This window comes from Condylura cristata, unplaced genomic scaffold (assembly GCF_000260355.1).
Source record: "Condylura cristata isolate star-nosed mole 26May11 unplaced genomic scaffold, ConCri1.0 scaffold00008, whole genome shotgun sequence".
NCBI classification, from domain to species: Eukaryota; Metazoa; Chordata; class Mammalia; order Eulipotyphla; family Talpidae; genus Condylura; species Condylura cristata.
In genome coordinates, this window is record NW_004567109.1 from 62,519,490 (window position 1) to 62,540,050 (window position 20,561).

Here is a 20,561-nt window from a genome sequence, read left to right on the forward strand (position 1 = left end):
GTAAGCGCCTACCTACTTACTTGTCAATGTCTAGGGAAGTGCGAGCAGCTGTCCCACTGTTGCTCTTGCTCTTAGCTTCTTTTTGCCTCCGAGTCAATACTTTCAAAACAACAAAACACAGAAAAGAAAAACTTAGTTGGCAATAGAAAGGCAAAATGTATAGTTAAAAATCCTACTCCATATGGTGACGGCGCATGGGTGATTTGGTGATGGGAAACCCAAGGGGTTTGCAAGTGAGATGGAAAAATGCACAAAAATATGTAAAAATAAACTAATGTAAAAAAAAAATCCTATTCCAGAAAAGCGCTGTCTGGGAAACCTGGTCTCAGATAGAGAATCCTGCCCCAAATACATGTATGGAAACTGAAGCAATAAGACGTTCCCATATTATGCCATGAGCACTATAGATCTATCTGCTCTACACCAAGTAATGTTACTATCCCAACGTGCAGTACCTAGAGGAGCGAACTATACTTCCCAACCAAAATCCCCAATAAATGAGGTTCTCTATGTAACAGAGTAATAACAGCTATATCTAAGAACCCACAATTGGGCCCTCCTGGTGGCACAGCAGGTTAAAGCACAGCACTGAGAAGTTAAAGCCACTTCAGCATGAGTTCAATACCCGCCTGCCTGGGAGGTGACCCACATGGCGCAGCTGACCTCTCCTGACCCACCCGCTGCTCCCCTCAGCAGTGTACTTCATCGATCTGCCTGTTCTGCTCCCCATTCTGTCTCTGGTGAATCCTCTCACCCCCTGCACCTCAAGCCTGTGTGCATAAATAAATGAATCTTAAAAAAAGAACCCACAATAGTGCCAATCTTGACAAAATTCTGCAAACTGCTCCATTTCCAAGTGAGAAAGTTGGAGCTCAGAATGTTCAACATGGCGAGTCTTTCCCACTACACTTTGACGTTCTCCCAACTCTAGTTGTTTAATACAGATCACTTTAACCTCAGTGATATATACTTTCTCTCACACCAAAAAACACATCTGTTTATTGCTGCGGACCAGCGCAGCAGGAGCAGGAGACAAGATTCAGGGATTGCAATTCTGGTGCAGGGTGGACAAGGATGAGGCTGAGTGACAGACAGACACGACTTCTAGGAGTGCATATCTGAATGTAATTTATTTTTAAGAGTGCAGAGCATTTATACAATTTTTATTGGCAAGCTAATATAGGGATACAATAATTCTTTTAATAGAAGCGTGACAGGTAGTACATTAATTTCTTTTTGTTTCTGAGATGTTGCCAGGGGCCCGAAACCAACTTGGGGCCCTCAGAAACCACTGTGTATTCAAGGTTCAGTGCTGTTAAACAAATGCCCTATCTATCACCTATGCCTTTCTAATCCTTTTAATTACTCTCTCCATTCATTGCACAAACCACCTGGTATACAGGAGTTAATTGTATAATAGAATTAAAGATTATAAAGGAGTTTCTCAGAAGTAAATCAGTATCAAGAATAGAGGAAGTTACATTATTATCAAGATTAGAAACAAAGCACAATATCCAAGTTACATTCTTATCAAGAGTATCATTAGAAACGAAGCACAGTATCCATAACATTTCTTTAGCTCAGTGCGTTGTGTGTTAACAGAATCAGAAAACAAATCAAAAGTTACAGTGACCATTCGAGAATCAGCCATTCTTCTATTCCTGGAGGGCCACGTATTCCTCCCGTGTGCCCGGTACCTTAACCGTGCCAAGCTCTAAGGATTTCTCACTTAGGCGCTGCGGGACGGGATGTGGCAGTTTATAAAAATCAATGTGTCTTAAAAGGTCTGGTAAGTTACTGCATCAAGTTTTTCCAGACTTCATTCCTTGTTGTAACAGTAAAACTGTGACCATCTCACTTCAAATTCTGCATTCCTTCCTGGCACTTGAAATCCCCATGTCAGAGAAGTTAGGAGAATTACCAGTTCACAAAACAATTTAGGCTATGACACATTTATCTAATACACATTTATCTAATTCAGGGGTCAATACACTTTCTGTAAAGGGCCAGAGATTAAGTATTTTAGGCTTGAGAAGCCATATAGTTTCATCCCAACACTCAACTCTGCAGTAGAGAAGGTAGCCATAGGCAGCACATAACTGAGTATGGCTAAGTTTCAATAAAACTATTTATGAGCACAGATGTCTGTCTAGATTTGACCCCCTGCTGGCCACTGTTTACCTACCCTTCTAGTCCAACCTTATTCATAAATGCCTTCTCTAAGCATCCCTAACACATAATCATACTGTTTTAATTCATTCACTGCAAAGTATTCACTTTCTCCTAAGGAAAGTCATTCTGTTACTACACAACAATCTGGCTCAATCTGCATTAGGTGAAGGTCACAGGACTTTTCTACAAGTCAGCTCTTTGACCATTTACAAACCACAATTATAATCCTGGGTTTACTCAGTTGTCTATCCCACCAAAATGTAATCTCCTTCAAATTAGGGAAACTACCAAGTCATTAAGTAAATCCCTAATAAGACTTGGATTGAAGAACCTTGAGTGCCTAGGTTAGTTCCAGTCCTTAAAACAACACCCCAGATTGGTACTATTATTCTGTCCTATTGAAGGTATGCAAACAATCTCTAAGGCATGAACTTCACCAAGCTATTACAACTAGTAAGCAGAACACAAGATGGAATCTAGATCTGATTCCCATACCACAATGCTTACCTTCCTAATTGACTTTCTCTCTATATACTCCAATTATCAGTCTCTCCTTATATAATGGGGTACTCCAAATCAGACCCAAAACTCAACAAGAAGTCTGACCAGTAAACAGGACAGAAGAACTATGAACTATCTTATGTGGACTCATTGTAATTCATCCACAGCCATCTGTTTAACTGACAGTCCCAAAATACTACTGGCTTAAATAGAGCAAGTAAGATCCATCACCTAAGACTCCTCTCCCCAAACATCTTCAAAAAAAATGTTATCAAGACAGGCCTCTTAGTTACTAAAATTGTTGGTTATCCTTTCCCCCATCCCTTATATTTGTTCCTGTTCTTTTTAGTAGAACATTTCAGTCTGTTGAGCTTTGCAGTCTTGATTCTGCCATCTGATGTTATTAACTCTCTTTTCCAGCTTTGTGTCAACTGCATTATACAAGTATGCTTTCCACATCTGCATCCAAGTCACTGGGGGAAAATGGTTGTAAAAGACATAGCCAATGATAGAAAACTATGGCATGCTACCAGAGAAACCTAACTTCTTCTCCCTGGTCCAAATTTTCTTTAAATAATTAACCAATCAAATATTTATTGAGAATCTTCAATGTACAAGTCACCTAGGGAGTCTTATCACTTATGAAGCAGAAGACTTGTTCTTAAGAAGCTTATAATTTACTAAGAGAGACAGAATATATACTTAAATAACTATAAAACCATATATAGATATGCAAAATAAAACAAGATATACACACAAGCAGCAATTAATAGTATATGTCTCTAGGGAGGATGACAGAAATAGAGATTAGAATAGGAGGAAGGTAGAGTGTTCACTATGTACTTTTCTGTACTATTGAAAGAGGAGAGAGCAGAGTAAGGAAACTAGATCTTAGGTATGGGTTAGAGTAGTTTCCCCCCACCCAAAGATTTATTTATATATATATACAAGAACTGGGGTACAGGCCGGAGGTGTGTGGGGTTAGAGAATTTACCAGAGACAGAGTGGGGAGCAGAAAAGGCACAGGTACTGAAATACACTGCTGAGCGGAGCAGCGGGCAAGACAGGAGAGGTCTGCTGCGCCATGTGGATCAGCTCCCTGGCAGGGTATCAAACTTGCGCAGCAGTGGCTGCGAATCGCTTCACAGTGCTGTGCTTTAACCTGTTGAGCCACCAGGGAGGGCCCTGAGTTAAGTGGGTTTTTTTTTTTTTCTTTTAGTAAAAATAAAGTACTGCAGGAGAAAAACATCCTGGACATAGTTGTATAACTACTTTCAAATCCACCTCCTATTCTATCAGTTAGCCCACATTTCTCCATCTACATGCAAGGACTTCATGAGAGATTTTATCAAGTGCCTTGCTGAAACTAACTCTTAAAAGGCACCTCACAGATTAAAGAATACTTTCAGGGTTGTTTTCTCTCTCTCTTTCTATTTGCCCCTCATCTTGACTACCAAGTTATTTTTCCAAAAGGACTATTTGGAAAACACTCCAAAGGCAGGGCTAGGAAAAGAATTAATAGCTTTTAGCACTTTATATATACCTCTGTTGCACTTAGCACATTTCCATTGTTTGTTTATATGTTAATTTCCTTTCTATAAAGTATAACTTTCTGAATTCAGATATTCTGGGGTTTGTTTTAATCTCTTCAGCATCCTCAGCAGAGTCTAATAAATATTTGCCAAATTAAATCAGCAGTAGATTCAAAGGGGAAAAAAAGAACTCTTATTTTATGAGACCTACTCTGTGCCAGGCTCTTTATAATACAGAATCACTGATGCTTACAATGACCCTGCAGGGCACTTAACATTATTTATATTTTCTAGGTAATGAAACATTAAATTACTATAGACCAAAAATTACAACAGTAACAAATAAACATGGCACCAGGCAATCAAACCTGAATATGTTCTTCTAGAGGAGAAGGTTGCCTCCCCTAGAAACAGCAGGTAAAGTACAGGTAGAGAAAAAGTGCTAAGTGGGTAGGCTGATAAGAATCGGAGGGGAGATGCTTAGGGAGGGCTGGGAACTATATGCTGACTCAATTAGTATTAAATCTTATGATCAGAGTGAACTGGAATGGGAGCTGCAGCTGTATTTTCCCTTTGAAATCAACTACCCCTACAAAGGAGTAGCAACATTTAAGTTGCCCTAAAGAAGGCTCCCACTCCGGTTTAATAACTGGTAGAGAGCCATTTCTATTAGCCACAGGGAGTTCATTATACAATTTAAATCCAGCCAAAGAATGGACAACAAAGATTTCAAAAGGAAAACAGTAGAATTTGAGGATACTGATCAGGAAAATAACTCCCAGGGCAAGAGGAGAGAAGAGATGACCAGTGAAAGCTGAAGGAATCACCTACAAATCTATAAACATCAACTGTAAATACACCACCATATGGAAAACTGCACTCTGGGACTTGCCTAGCGCTGTACGCATACTTTAGAACTGGCCAAGATATCTGTTGGGACTCTCCTACCTGTGCAGCCTCAGGCAAGTTCCTTAGCAGAGTTGAAACCTACAAAGTGAGATAATACCATCTACCCTCACAGGCTTTGGTAATTACATCAGCTAGGGCAAACATGGGTTGTTATATAATTCTCATCTTTCATTATTCTTCCAGATTTACTTCTTAGGCTCCAAGATTTAGGCCATCTTTAGAACCAGTGCTTACCAGTCTATCTATAATTTGGTTTAAGTTTTAATCTTAATTGGTTCCCATACTAATTTGCAGAAACAGAAAGGACGATAACCAATTCATTGCAGCAAAATTACCAATAATATGTACACATCAGCACATTCATTTCCAAAATCCAAACACAATAATCAAAAATGAAATCATATGGCCTAAAGCTGTAAAGAGTCAAGACAAGAGCTCCTTGAGGAAAGTAGAAATTACATATAAAAAGAAGAGGTTTGGTAGCATGACAGTCGTTTTAGCCTCAGTTTGAGGACACTGAGCTGTATGTGTTTCTGCTAATACTGGCCCTCACTCACCTCCCACTCCCTCAGTGGAAAATAAGAGGAAGAAGAGAAGGCACTCCACCTACTAGTTGTTGGCCTTCACTAAAACTAGCTCCAACAAAAAGGCTACCATTAGAACTAATCAACTATCCTCTAAGAATTTTATTTTAAATCTTAACTAGAATTAAATGTAATTTAAGATTCTGCTCCTCAGTCCCATAGTAACAGGGTGGTCCCCAGGAAAAGGGGAATTTCTAGGTTCCCTAACCCACCCAGAAGGAGGAGGGTGGAGCTGAGCAGCATAGTGTAACTGGGTGGGGCAGGGAACCTGGAATGTCCCCTTTCCCTAGGGACCACCCAGTTACATTATGCTAGTTAACACAGATGTGGGTTAGAGACCCCTGGGGAGGTGACTATGGCAGCTTTTATCATAATTTTTATTTTGCTCTTTTCCTCCCATACTTGTCTGGCCATGTGTGACCCTTTTTTATGGGTCCCGGCCAGAAGGTGTTTTAGTCTATTGGCAGGCTTTCAGGCCTTGCTTTGGGCCAATCCCTTTTGGGTGGACTTTTACCCACGAGGGGATGGGTAGCTTCAAGTGTTTGATTTAGACATTGCATTCTTTGTCTTCTGTACTATATACTCACTGTATTAAAGTCCCTTTTCATTAAAATTTTATATGCTTTGTCTTGTTGCAGCGGATGGCAGAACCCACTTAGAGCAGGCAGGTTTAGGGGTTCGGTGCTGCCCCTCTCCCTATTTTGTAACAATTCCTTCTACTCCTTCAGTTCCACTGAGATATCTAATTCCAGACTATCACCTTTTCACTGGCCATGACCTTGACACATCCTTACTTTCCTTCTGACCTTGGATCTCAATTATTGTATTAACAATTCCCTTGGATATTACCTCAATTTATTTCTCATTTCTACTGCACTCCCTGGCAAACCCAATTCTGGTTAAATTCAACTCTCTATCTAGTATGTCCCCTATTTAAGCAGTACAAATGTTGGCTAGTCTACTTATATTTAAGGCCACAAACCTTAAGTACTCCTTCAGTCTAGCAACCCTAGTATGTTTCCATGGTCAGTTTATTCTTCTGCTCTCCAGAGACTAATGCACATCTTACCCACTCTCCTCAACCTACAACATCCATGCTGACCCTGCTGTCAAAACTCTTGTTTGAATACAATTTTATTGATATACATTTCACATACTATTATCATTTTTCCACTTAAAGCATGCAATTCAATGATTTTTTATATATTCAAAAAGTTGTAAACTATCACCATCATGAATTTTATAACACTTTCATTAACTGAAAAAGAAATCTGTTCCTATTTTAACAGTCATTTACCATTTCCCCCCAAACTCTCAGGTCAAGGCAACCACTTATCTGCTTTATATCTCTATGAACTTGCCATTCTGGTCATATCATATAAATGGAATCATATAACATGTGTTTTTGTGACTGGTTTCTTTTGTAACTGGGTGGTCCCTGGGAAAAGGGTAAGTCCCAGGTTCCCTGCCCCACCCAGAAGGAGGGTGGAGCTGAGCAGAGAAAAAGAAGAGGAGGGAAGGAATCGGAGGAAGAAGGAAGAAGGAAGCAGGATGGAGAGCCACAAGGAGACCTGAAGAAGCTACATAGAGCAGCAAGCATGTGATGAAGAAGCTGTGCTTATGTCTTGACCCTGGACTGGTTAAGGCAGATGTGGGTGAGAAACCTGTAGGGAGGTGACTATGGCAATATTTATACTGACTTTGATTTTGCTCTCTTCCTCCCAGACTTGTCTGGCCATGTGTGACCCTTGCTATGGGTCCCAGCCAGAAGGTGCTTTAGTCTTGTGTCTGGCTTTCAGGCCTTGCTTTAGGCCAATCCCTTTTGGGTGGACTTTTGCCCACGAGGGGATGGGTAACTTCAGGTGTTTGATTTAGAAATTATATTCTTTGTCTTCCATATTGTATACTCAATTGTATTAAAGTTCCTTTTCATTAAAGTCTTATATGTTTTGTCGTGATGCAGCAGATGGCAGAACCCATTTAGAGCAGACAGGTTTGGGGGTTTAGGGGTGCCCCTCTCCCTGCCCTGTAACACTTTCAAAGTTTTCAAAGTTCACAAACACTGTAGCATATGTCAGTACTTAATTCCTCTCTTCTCCACAGTAGCTGAACCATTTTACATCCCCACCAATATTGAACTGAAGTTCCAATTTCATCACATTCTCACCAAAAATATGTTATTTTTGAATTTGCTATTTTAATTAGCCATCTTAGTGAGTATGAAATGGTATCTCATTGCAGTTTTTGACTAGCATTTCCCTAATGACTAAAAATGCTGCCCATATTTTCATATGCGTAGACATTGTCTTTGAAGAAATATATTTAATCCTTTATTTCAATTGAGTTGTTTGTTTTTGTTGCTGTTGAGTGCTCCGAGTTCTTTATATAGTGTGGAATCTAGTCCTTACCAGACAGGTTTGCCAATATTTTCTCCCATTAGAAAGAAAACCATTAGGTGGCAATGTTTTTTTTCTTTTTCTTTTTTCTTTTCACAAAGGATAGTGTATATTTTGATACACAAGTTTTATGTTTTGATGTAAAATGTATGATGGATGAAGTCCCACATTGCTTTTTTTTCTTTTGTTGCTTTTGCTTTTGGTGTCATATGTAAGAATTCATCTCCAGATACAAAGTCATGGAATTCTACCCCTAAGAGTATTAGCATTTAATATTTAAGGCTTGATCAATTTATGCATATGGTAAAATGTAGGGTTCCAGCATTTTCTTTTCCATGTACATATTCAATTGTTGAAAAAACTAAGGCTACTCCTCAACTACACAGTCCTGATACCCTTGTTAAAAATCAATTGTCCATGGGCTCTCCCTGGTGGCATAATGGGTTAGAATGAAATACTGTGGGGGTGGCCGCAGCCACTGCAGCTCAAGTTCAATCCTGGACCAGAGAGCTGACCTACATGTTCCCCTCAGCAGTGTAATTCAGTAGATTTGCCTGTTCTGCTTCCCCACTCTGTCTCTGGTGAATCCTCTCATGCCCCACACCTCTGGCTTGTACCCCAGATCATGATTTATTTAAAAAAAAAATCGATTGCACACAAATATATGATTTTAATTCTGAAATCTCAATTCTTTTTAATTGACATATACATATATGTGTGTGTTTGTGTATACCATTATGCCAGTACCACTCTATCTTGATTAGTAAGTTGTAAAATGGGGAATTAAGAACTTTCAAGTTTGATCTTTAAAGAGTTTTCACTATTCTGGATCCCTTTAATTTCCCAAAGATCCAAAAATGGAATTTTCATTAACCCAATTGCATGGGACAAAACCTATGTGTCCCCTAAGTCTTCTCTTTTTCTTGTACTCCAACAAACCCTACAGGTTTGGCCTTCAAAATACATATCAGGGGAGCTCCTAGTGGGGGCTCTGATCCAGGAGTGCCCAAGCAGCTTGAAGTGCCTCAGATGGAAGTCTTGCTATTCCTCTACCCACTCCCATCCCTACCCACAAAACCAGACAGTAAAGTCCCGGAGGTAAAGAGAAACAACTCCACTCAGTGAGTACAGCCGAGGCGATAAAGAGAGACTGCTGGGCGTATAGAGCCCAGGAGGTAGAGAGGGCTGGCAGCTAGCTCACAACTCTTTTAACCGCTCCCCGCCCCCACCTGCACCACCAGCCCAATAGAGCCCAGGAGGTCAAGAGAGACTGTTCTGACTGGGACAGCCACCAGGAGGCTTGCAACTCTTCTAAATGCTCCCTGTCGCACCAGCACAACCAGTACATAGAGCTGTGGAGCTGAAGAGGAAAGGAAAGAGGGCTCCGCAGCTGGCTTGGTGGCTGACTCAGCAGCAGTCTCGGGCAGCTGGATTGGCAGAGATAGCGTGTGTGGGCTACAGAAGGCACCTGGGACATCTGAAGGCTACAAAGATCAACAGATGGGCAAGTTGGAGCAGCAGTGCTGCTACACCATGGGTCTAGCTGGCAGACCCTCAAAAGGAGGGCCCCTCTGCTCCCCTCCTCTCCCAGAGACCCGTATAAATAAGCCCAGTTCTGAAAACTAATTGGGAGAAGTCTCTGGTGCCACCTAGTGACCAAAACAAAATCACAAGCCACACTCACCTAAAATCAGGTGGCTTGTCTGAGGGAAGGTCATCAAAAGAAGACTTTAGGGCCAGCCCTTACACCAAAGGCTTCTAGACTCCAGGAGACCTTGGGAAGAAAGAAACATCAGGAGCTCCTTTACTAGCCCAACTACCTCAGGGGACTAAAAAGAAAGCCAAATGAAACTGCAGATTCTGAAGGTTACTCTACCCAGTTGTAGGGTATTCCCCAGGGACCAGCCTAAAACCACAAGGACTAGCTAACTGGGAGCCATCAGACATCTGAGTTAATTCGTCCTCCCTATGCTTGTGTTTTGTTGCTTGTTTGTTTTGTTTCTATATTGCTCAGCTGGTAGATTTCTGTGCCCTTCCTTCATTTTTACCCTGGTTTTCTGTCTCCCCTAGCTTTCTCCTTCCCCTCCAACATTACTATTTCTGCTGTCTCTTCTTTTTCTGAAATCTCCCTTCCATTTCCTCTTCCTTTCCCTCTTCTCCCATTTAACCTTTGCTGCCACTGCCTATCACCTTCCTTCCTATTATATTTCCTTATCATCCTCCCCTTTCCACTAACCCCTCATCTCACTTCCTACTCCCTTTTAACTCCATTATCTTGTTGAGACACACTAAGAAGGAGCAAGAGTTTCAACAGAGAAAATCAGCCCATCCAGGCACTTCTTACAGGCACCTCCCAAAGAGTAGGGCTCAATGTGTTACTGCAAGAAGCAGAACTCCACAAGAGACCCCTGGCTATTACTGGCTGAGACCACTGACACAATTTCACACAGTGGGGGCCAGAAAACAGTGGGGGCCAGATCTTGGAACAAAGTACATCTGAGAACATCCTCCACGACTGAAGTGTCTGACATCATTCAGCCACCCCAGAAGGAATACCTAGAAGGAATGCTAGCCAATACTAGCAACACTGCATCTTAACGCATAGGCAGCATTAGAAAACAACAGGGAAAAGAAAAAACACAAATACCCAAGCAAGACCACAGGGGGAAAAATCACTACAAAAATGATCAGTCACGAAATCAACAAAGATATAGAACTACTCAGCCTCTCAGAGACTTTAGACTCATCATGATAAACAAAAAGAAGATGCAAAGGGAAAAAAAGATATGACACAAATAATCAATGAACTGAAGAAAGAAAATAAGCTCTTACTAAAGAAAATAAAAGAAATGCAGGAGATTGAACGACTACTAGAGGAAATAAAGAATGCTGGGAAAAGTAATAAAAACAGAATAGATGAAATGGAAGACAGAATCAGCATGCTCAAAGATACAGAAATAAAGAGAATCCAAACAGAAAAAAGAGTTAAAAAGGAAAAGAATGAAGAAACTCTCTGAGAGCTCTCTGACACCATGAGGAAGGGAAAAATCAGAGTTATAGATCTCCCAGGTGAGACCTATAGGTGAGAAAGGCCAAGGAATCGAGAAGATATTCACAGAGATAATTAAAGAGAACTTCCCTAATATGAAGAGGAGATGAAACTAGACATACAACAAACAAAAACACCAAACCAAGATGACAGGAGGAATACAAGACACATTATAGTAAAACTACCAAGAATCCAAGACAAGGAAAAAATAATGAGAATGACAAGAAGGAAGAAATAAATAACCTATAAAGAAAAACCAATCAGGCTGAAATCAGACTTCTCTGAAGAAACACTACAGGCAAGGAGAATGTGGAGGGACATATTCAACAAACTCCAAAGCCTCAATTGCCAACCAATAATACTCTATCCTGTGAAGCTTTCCTTCCTCTATAAAGAAAAAATAAGGACATTCTCAGACAAACAGAAGCTCCACAATTTTATCATAACTAAGTCCCCACTTCAAAAAGTACCACAAGAAGTCCTTAAGCCAAAGCCAATAGAAGAATGAATAGGAACAGATCAAAACAAAGAATAAAAGCACAAAGAGACAAATGGCAAATATAGGTGCCAGTATATCAATATTACCTCTAAATGTAAATGGCTTAAACTCATCAATAAAAAGACAGAGCTGCAGGCTGGATTAAAAAATAAAACCCGGCCCTCCATGGTGGCGCCGTGGGTTAAAGCACTTCACTAAGAAGCTTAAGCCACTTCCACATGAGTTCGATCCCCACCTTCCCGGAGGAGATCCACATGGTGAGGGAGACCTCTCCTGACCTGCCCGCTGCTCCCCTCAGCAGTGTACTTCATCGATCTGCCTGTTCTGCTCCCCACTCTGTCTCTGGTGAATCCTCTCACCCTCCACATCTCTGGCCCATACCCTACTTCTGTACGAATAAATAAATCTTAAAAAAAAAAATAGAACCCAACTTTCTGCTGTCTCCAGGAAACACATCTAACTACAAAAGATAAAAACAGACTGAAAATAAAAGGATGGAAAACAATCCTACAAGCAAATGGGCCAAAAAAGAAGGCAGGAACAGATATATTTATAACAGATAAAATAGACTTCAAACGAAAAAAGGTTAAAAGAGACACGGAAGGCCATTACATGATGATTAAAGGGACAATACAACAAGAAGAAATAACAATCATCAACATATATGCACCAAATGAAGGAGCACCAAAATACATCAGGAAACTGCTGTCATCTATGAAAACTATATCAGAGAAAACACATACACAGTAGACTTCAATATACCACTCTCAAAATGGACAGATCAACAAGACAAAAAATACGCAATGACACTAAAGCTTTGAGAAAGGACCTAGACAATATGGGTCTAACAGACACCTATAGAACACTGCACCAAAAGAAAATTTGAGTGCACAATTTTCTCAAATCCTCTAGGACTGACCACATAATGGGTCACAAGATAAATGTCAATAGATACACTAAGACTGAAATCATACCAACTATCTTCTCCAACCATGAAGGACTCAAACTAGAAACAAACCAGGTGAATAAGGCAAGAAACCCACCTATCTTGTGGAAACAGAAACCCACATAACTGGAGGATCACTGGATCAATGAGGAAATCAAAGAAGAAATTAAAAAATACCTTGAGAAGAATGACAATGAGAATACAACTCTCCAAAACTTATGGGACACATTAAAAGCAGTTATAAGAGGAAAATATATAGCAATACAGGCTCACATAAAGAAACAAGAAAAAACTGAAAGAACCTAATCTCCCACCTCAAAGAATTGGAAAAAAACAACAACAACAAAGTAACCCAAAAGCCAGTAGAAGGCAAGAAATAATGAAAGTCAAAACATAAATAAACGAAATGGAAGTTACGAAAATAATCCAAATTAAAAAAAAAATCAATGAAATCAAAAGTTGGTTCTTTGAAAAAATAAACAAGATAGAGAGACCACTAGCCAGGCACACCAAGAAAAAACAAAAGAAAGCACAAATAAACAGGATCATAAACAAAAGAGAAGAAATCACAACAGATACAGCAGAAATCAAAAAAATAATCAAAGAATACTACGAACAGCTATATGCAAACAAGTTCAACAATATAGCAGAAATGGACAAATTCCTACAACTCCACAATCATCCAGAGCTAGATAAAGAAGGAATAGAACAATTGAACAGGCCAATTACAAAAAAGGAAATTGAAGAAGTAATCAAAACCCTCCCCAAAAATAAAAGCCCAGGACCAGATGGATTTACAAGTGAGTTTTACCAAACGTTCAGAAAAGAACTGTTGTACACAAACTCATTCAAAAAGTTGAAAAAGGAAAACTACCAAATACTTTCTACAAAACCAACATCACACTAATACCAAAAACTAATAAAGAAAACACAAAAAAGAAAACTTCAGGGCCCTCCCTGGTGGTGCAGCGGGTTAAAGCACAACACTGAGAAGCTAAAGCCACTCCCGCATGAGTTCAATTCCAGCCTGCCCAGGAGGAGATCCACATGGCATGGTAAACCTCTCCTGACCCGCCTGCTGCTCACCACAGCAGTGTACTTCATGTCGATCTGCCTGTTCTGCTCCCCTCTCTGTTTCTGGTGAATCCTCTCACCCTCCACATCTCTGGCCTGTACACCCCAGTTCCATATGAATAAATAAATAAATCTTTAAAAAAAAAGAAAACTTCAGACCAATCTCCCTAATGAACACTGATGTAAAAATCCTCAACAAAATCTTAACCAACAGACTCTAACAGTGCATTAAAAGAATAATATATCATGACTCAGTCGGTTTTATCCCAGGAGCACAAGGATGGTTCAATATAAGAAAATCAATTAATATACTATATCACATCAACCAACAGAAAAATAAGAACCATATAATCATATTAATAGATGCGGAGAAGGCATTTGACAAAGTTCAACATTCATTTATGTTTAAGGCCCTCAAAATCCTTGGAATAGAAAAACGTACCTCAACATGATAAAAGCCATATATGACAAACCCACAGCCAATATTATCCTCAATGGAGAAGAGCTGAAAGCCTTTCCTTTAATATCAGGAGCAAGGATGTCCATTATTGCCACTGCTATTCAATACAACATTGGAAGTTTTAGCCAGAGCAATAAGACAGGAAAAAGATATACAAGGAATCCAAATAGGGAAAGAAGTAAAACTATCTTTATTTGCAGACGATATGATAATTTACATGGAAAATCCTAAAAACTCCATAGAGAAACCAATCAAAGCAAACAACCAGTTTAGTAAGGTAGCAGGATATAAAATCAATACACAAAAGTCAGAGGCCTTCCTATACACAAACAACCAATCAGAAAAAGTGGAAATTTAAAAATAAAAAATCCCCTTTTCAATTAAAACAAAGAGAATCAAATACCTGGGAATAAACCTAACAAAAGAGGTAAAAGACCTATACAAAGAAAATTATAAAACACTGTTAAAAGAAATACAAGAAGACACCAAAAATGGAGACATCCCCTGCTCATGGATAGGGAGAATTAACATCATCAAAATGGCCATCCTACCAAAAGTGATATACAGATTTAACATTATCCCAATAAAAGTCTCAATGACATTCTTCAAAGAAATAGAACAAATGTTGATGAGATTCATATGGAACCACAAAAGACCTCAAATAGCCAAAACTCTCATGACTAAAAAGAAAGAGAACAAGGCATTACACTCCCAGATTTCAAGCTACAAAGCAATAATAAACAAAACTACATGGTACTGGAACAAGAACGGAAACCAGTGGATTCAAATAGAAAACCCAGATCTAAATCCACAGGTTTATGGGCAGCTAATCTTTCACAAAGGAGCAAAGAAGATACAATGAAACAAAGAAAGTTTGTTCAGCAAATGGTGCTGGGAAAACTGGGATGCTATATGAAAAAAAAAAAAAAATGAAGCTAGATCACTACCTCGCACCATGCACAGCAACCAACTCAATGTGGATTAAAGACCTAGACATAAGACCCAAAACCATAAAATACCTGGAAGCAAAGATGGGCAAAACACTACACTCATACACCAAAGAAACATCTTTAAAGATACAGCACCCAATGCAATGACAGTGAAGAAAAGGATAAACAGATGGAACTACATCAAGTTAAAGAGCTTCTGTACAGCAAAAGAGACATTACACAAAACAAACATCCCACTGACTGGGAAAAAATTTTCTCATACAATACTAACAATAAAGGATTGATCGCAAAGATATACAAAGAACTGATGAAACTCAACAAAAATAAACAACCCCATCAAAAAATGGGCAGAAGAGCTAAAGACAATTTTCCAAAGAGGAAAGCAGATGTCCAAAAAGCATATGAAAAAATGTTCAACATCACTTGTAATAGGGAGATGCAAATTAAAACCACAATGAGATGCCACCTCACCCCAGTAAGAATGGCACAGTTTAAAACAACTAGCAACAACAAATGTTGGCGAGGATGTGGAGAAAAAGGAACTTTCCTGTGCTGCTAGTGGGAATACAAACTAGTACAATCAAAGGAAAACTGTTTGGAGGTTCCTCAAAATGCTAAAAATGGAGCTTCCATATAACCCAACAATCCCACTCTTAGATATCTATCCAAAAGACACAAAAACATTGATTCAAAAGGACACCTGCACCCCCATGTTTACTGCTGCTCTATTTACAATAGGAAAGACATGGAATCAACCCAAATGCTCAAAAGTAGATGACTGGATTAAAAAGATGTGGTACATATACACAGTGGAATATTACTCGGTGATCAAAAAGGATAAACTCATCCTTTTTGCACCAACATGGATGGAGCTGGAAGGGATCATGTTAGTGAAATAAGCCAGAAAGAAAAAGAAAAATAGCGTATGTTTTCACTAATAGCATGAGTGTATGGGACCAGAGTGAAGGGGGGGGAGTAATTGTAATAATGAAAACAACAAAAAATAATGTACCAGAGACATTTTACAGGGTTGGAGTGGGGAATGGGATCAAAAATGGTGTGGGAAAGGTGCACGGGGCTATGGTGATGGTCCACGAGTGAAATGGTGGTAGGAAGTCCACAGAGACTTTACAACTGAGATGAGAAAAGGCACAAAATGAAGAATAATGTAAAAATAAATTAGAAAAATAATAAATAAATAAATAAATACCAAACTTAATGGCTTACTTCACAGCTATCATTGTAATCTGAGTAAACATTAGACATCATCTAAAATGCTTTAACAACTTTCTGCTTAATTTATTTACTTCAATTACTGTTTCTGCACCTCTCAGACTATCTTCTGCACAGTAGCCAGAGTTAGACCATAGCACTTCTTCCTCTCAATTCTTCTATGCTTTTCATCATATTTAGAATAAAATGCAAAAACCCCACATAATCTGACAACTGCTCGCCACTCCTTTTTCCCCGTTGCTCACTGCACTGCCATTATTATGGCTGGCATTGCTGCTACTCTAAGAAGCATGCCAAACACACTCTTGCTTTAGGGCCTATATACTTAACCCATTTACCTAGAATGACTCTATTCAACTATCATCTCAAAAAGTCTCCTTCAATCTTTTTATTTAAGAAGATCCCCTTCCCTGGTCTTAAGCTTAAGAATGTAAGTTTTATATGAACACAGACTTCTCTTGTGTTCAGGCTGTATCCTAACAATGGCATAGCAGCATCTAGATTGTGAATGCTAGATAAGTATTAACTGACTGTTGGTAAAGGAGCCTAAATACAGGTAACGTCACAGTTACCTGAATTACTCAGGTAGAGCTTCTCTAAGTGGAGCAGTGGAGCATCCTGTGGTGGGCTTAATCAGAAACCTGAGTCAAAGTTGTCTTCTGCCATTTTGACTCTTACTTACAAATTGTGATGGAGTCTCTCACCAAGCAATTCTCAAGTCTGTCCACTGCCATTGACATTGCTTCATTACATGTCTCCCTGTTTCTAGTCTCAAATCCTCCATATTCCATACTGTTCAATGAATAACTCAGGCCCAGCATTATCAGTAGCAGAAACCAGGAAATCTTCCCTGATCCAAGAAGGCCCTAATCTCTACACTTAGAGAGGACTCCACTAATAGTTTATTTAGTATAGCACTTCTCACACAACATTTGAATTATTACTTTACCTATTCATCTCCTCCACTTAATCACTTCAGTATTCTACATTCCTGACACAGAATTGACATTCAATATCAGTGTATAATTAATGAAACAACTTGGGAAGGTAGGTTTTTTAATTTACAAATTTGGTGTATTTTCTTGGTTTAAGAATATTTTTTAATAACTTAGATAAAAGTGGCTTTAGAGCCCAATCTGAAATAACTTGAAACAAATTCTCTCGTTCGTTTCATTCAACAAATAAATTCTCATCTTCTTTCATGTACTAGATTTGATAGTCTTTTTCTACTAGTGATTATTTCTAACTCAAAAACCTGGTATGACTACATTGCTAGTTCCTAAGTATAAGCCTCAGTACCTATGCCGCCAATTTTTTTTTCAATGACTATATACCACGTCCATAAACAACCTTAAAAATTCAGGGACTACTGGGTCCATTTTCCCAATGAGTAAATAAAGCTCAAAGGCCTCAGTTCTATAAATATCTGGTTCTAAATTTTAATTTGTTTGATTAAAAATCCTAGCTTTAAAGAAACACTTGATCTATAATAACACACAAGTATTAGTAGAAACTAGAGAAGTGACTATTTTTCTAAGACCTCTAAATTATTTAATATCATTCTATTCCTATAAATACCTGATCTGGAATTTGATTCCTAATCTGTTACACTCTAAAGCAATACCAAAATAGCAAACCGCCTTCTTTGCTGCAGAGATGCCCTGTCTTCACTCAAGTTGTAGCAATTTCCTTTCAAGTTTAGAGATAAGTTTGCTTTCCCAAGAGTTACAATTTAATGTTGAGCTCTTGACCTTAAACCATCAGTGCCACTATAGTTATTCCTGCATCTCAAGTATTAAAATGGCTTCAGTAACACCTGTCTATATAGACAAAAGGGTTCAAACAAAATTATTCTTAGCAGTGCTCCCCACCTCAAAGCTAAATGAAGAGTCAAAACTGAGAGTAATCTTTAAACCACAAAATTCCTACTTCAGATACAGAATTAAAGGGGCTAGTGTTTTTCTAATTTTATGAACAAAATTCCTTAATTTAGAAAAAGTCACTTCTCTAGTTTTACTTACACTTGTGTACTATTATAGATCAATCTTTTCTTTAAAGGTAAGATTTTTATTTAAACAAATTGGCAATGCATACTTAGAATTTTTAAATAATTCATATCTTTTGACCCATGAACTTTGGAAATCTACTCTAAAGGAATCATCTGAATTTAGGTGAGGCTGTAAGACAGATATTTTATCAAAGCATTATTTACAGCAATGGAAATTTTGTCCAAATACAGGAACTACTACGCTGAAATATAGACTGAGTCCAAAGACTAAAAACTAAAATAAACCAAAATACTAATCATAGTTGGAGGGGGAGTGCTTTGGGGTAATTTATTTGCCAGAAATAATTTTTCTGGCTTGCCAATTCTTTTTCACTGCACATATTCCACCTTTAAAATCTAAAAACTTGCTTAAACATGCAAAATGACAAATACAGGTGCCAACGTACCAATATTAACTCTAAATGTAAATGGACTAAATTTATCAGTAAAAAGAAACAGAATGTCTGGATTAAGAAACAGAACTCAGGGCCCTCCCTGGTGGTGCAGCCAGGTAAAAACACAGCACTAGGGGCCCTCCCTGGTGGCGCAGTGGATTAAAGCACTGCACTGAGAAGCTAAAGCCACTTCCACATGAGCTCGATTCCCACCTGCCCAGGAGGTGATCCACATGGCATGGCAGACCTCTCCTGACCCGCCCGCTGCTCCCCTCAGCAGTGTACTTCGTAGATCTGCCTGTTCTGCTCCCCACTCTGTCTCTGGTGAAGCCTCTCACCGTCCCTCAGCCTCTGTCCTGTACTCCAGTTTTGTATGTACAAATAAAATAAATTCTTTAAAAAAAAACCAAAAAAAAACAAAAAAACAGCACTAGGAAGCTAAAGCCACTTCAGCATGAGTTCGATCCCCCGCCCCAGAGGTGATCCACATGGCATGTCAGACCTCTCCTGACCCAACTGCTGCTCCCCTCAGCAGTGTACTTCATCAGTCAGCCTGTTCTGCTCCCCACTCTGTCTCTGATGAAGCCTCTCACCCCCCTGCATCTCTGGCCTGTACCTCAGTTCTGTAAGCATAAATAAATCTTTTTTTTTTTTTTTAAAGAAACAGAGGGAACCAGCAAGATGGCGGCAGAATAAAGACTCCGATGACGACTACATCCAAACTCACACAGGATTATATAAACACGGACTATAGACTTTCATGCTATGAATTTCAACCCAAATGAGAACGCCCTGGACTCACTAGAAGGAAAATAACCGAGAGAGAACCAGCGGTTGGGGAGTTCCCATAAGGGAAGCCGCACAGGCAGGATTAGCTGAGCCCTGCAACTCGCATATCAGGGAACGCCAGCGGCTTCCAACTCCCTCGGCTCCTTTAAAAATCACGCTTGGATCCCAGGAAGCTCAGCAGAGGGAAACTGCCTGAGGCAGCAGCTCGGCAGCCTTTTGTCCCAGCCCTACTACAACCCTGAGATAAACTGAGACAATTCAGCTAGGAAAGAAAACCAAATCGTGGGAAAAGGCTGCAACTCAGAAACCAAAGACCCGAGGATATGCCGCAGACCTGTTGCTGACCTTTGCCCCAGCTGAGACAACACAGCTAGGTGAGTGGGCCCCAAGCTGCTGCAGGGGAACGGGATCCAACCACAGGCCCAACCCTAGGATAATGCAGCAATTTTAACAATCTTGCATGGGCACATTCAACATAGAGAGGCCCTAGAAAGTGCCTCAAACGGGGAGAACTTGCTCAGGGGTCTATCTGCTTACCACATCTACCCACAAAAACTGTGGTAAAACCCTGGAGTTAAAGAGATACAGCTGGGCTGTGTGAAAGGACCTCAGGCAGGGGGGAGGGACTGCTCAGGGTGGGACTATTTGGACTAAAGAAAAAGAGCCCTGAAAGCTCAAAGGGAGGACTGGCAGCCTGCTCAACTGGGAGGATTTCAGCCCTCTGGCACTCCCCTGCACTCCTGTGAGAAGGGGAAGATCCCACCCCCACAACAGAGGCCCGAAAACTTGGGAGCCAGAAAAGCTCACAGTACTTAGAGTGTAAACAAAGCCAGCCACCAACTCAACCAAAGACCCAGCTCCAGGGAGACCTACAACACTTCTAATTCATCACAACCACCACTGGCACACCAAGCATAGAGGGAACCTGGGACATCCGAAGGTTACAAAGATCAACAGACACCTTCCAGAAACATGGCCTCAACGTGTTACTAGAAGAGGCTGAACAACACAAGAGTCCCCTGACT

The 20,561-nt window shown here is 39.8% G+C and overlaps 1 protein-coding gene across 2 annotated transcripts in view; it reads right to left on the bottom strand.

The window, feature by feature from the left end:
• The window catches only part of UIMC1 (ubiquitin interaction motif containing 1), a 117,283-nt gene that overhangs the window by 6,033 nt on the left and 90,689 nt on the right, over nucleotides 1-20,561 (bottom strand). For both annotated transcript variants that reach the window (XM_004679254.2, XM_012722750.1), the window contains exon 11: nucleotides 21-99. In XM_004679254.2, the coding sequence (XP_004679311.1) occupies nucleotides 21-99 (79 nt within the window). The remainder of the gene's footprint in view (nucleotides 1-20; nucleotides 100-20,561) is intronic.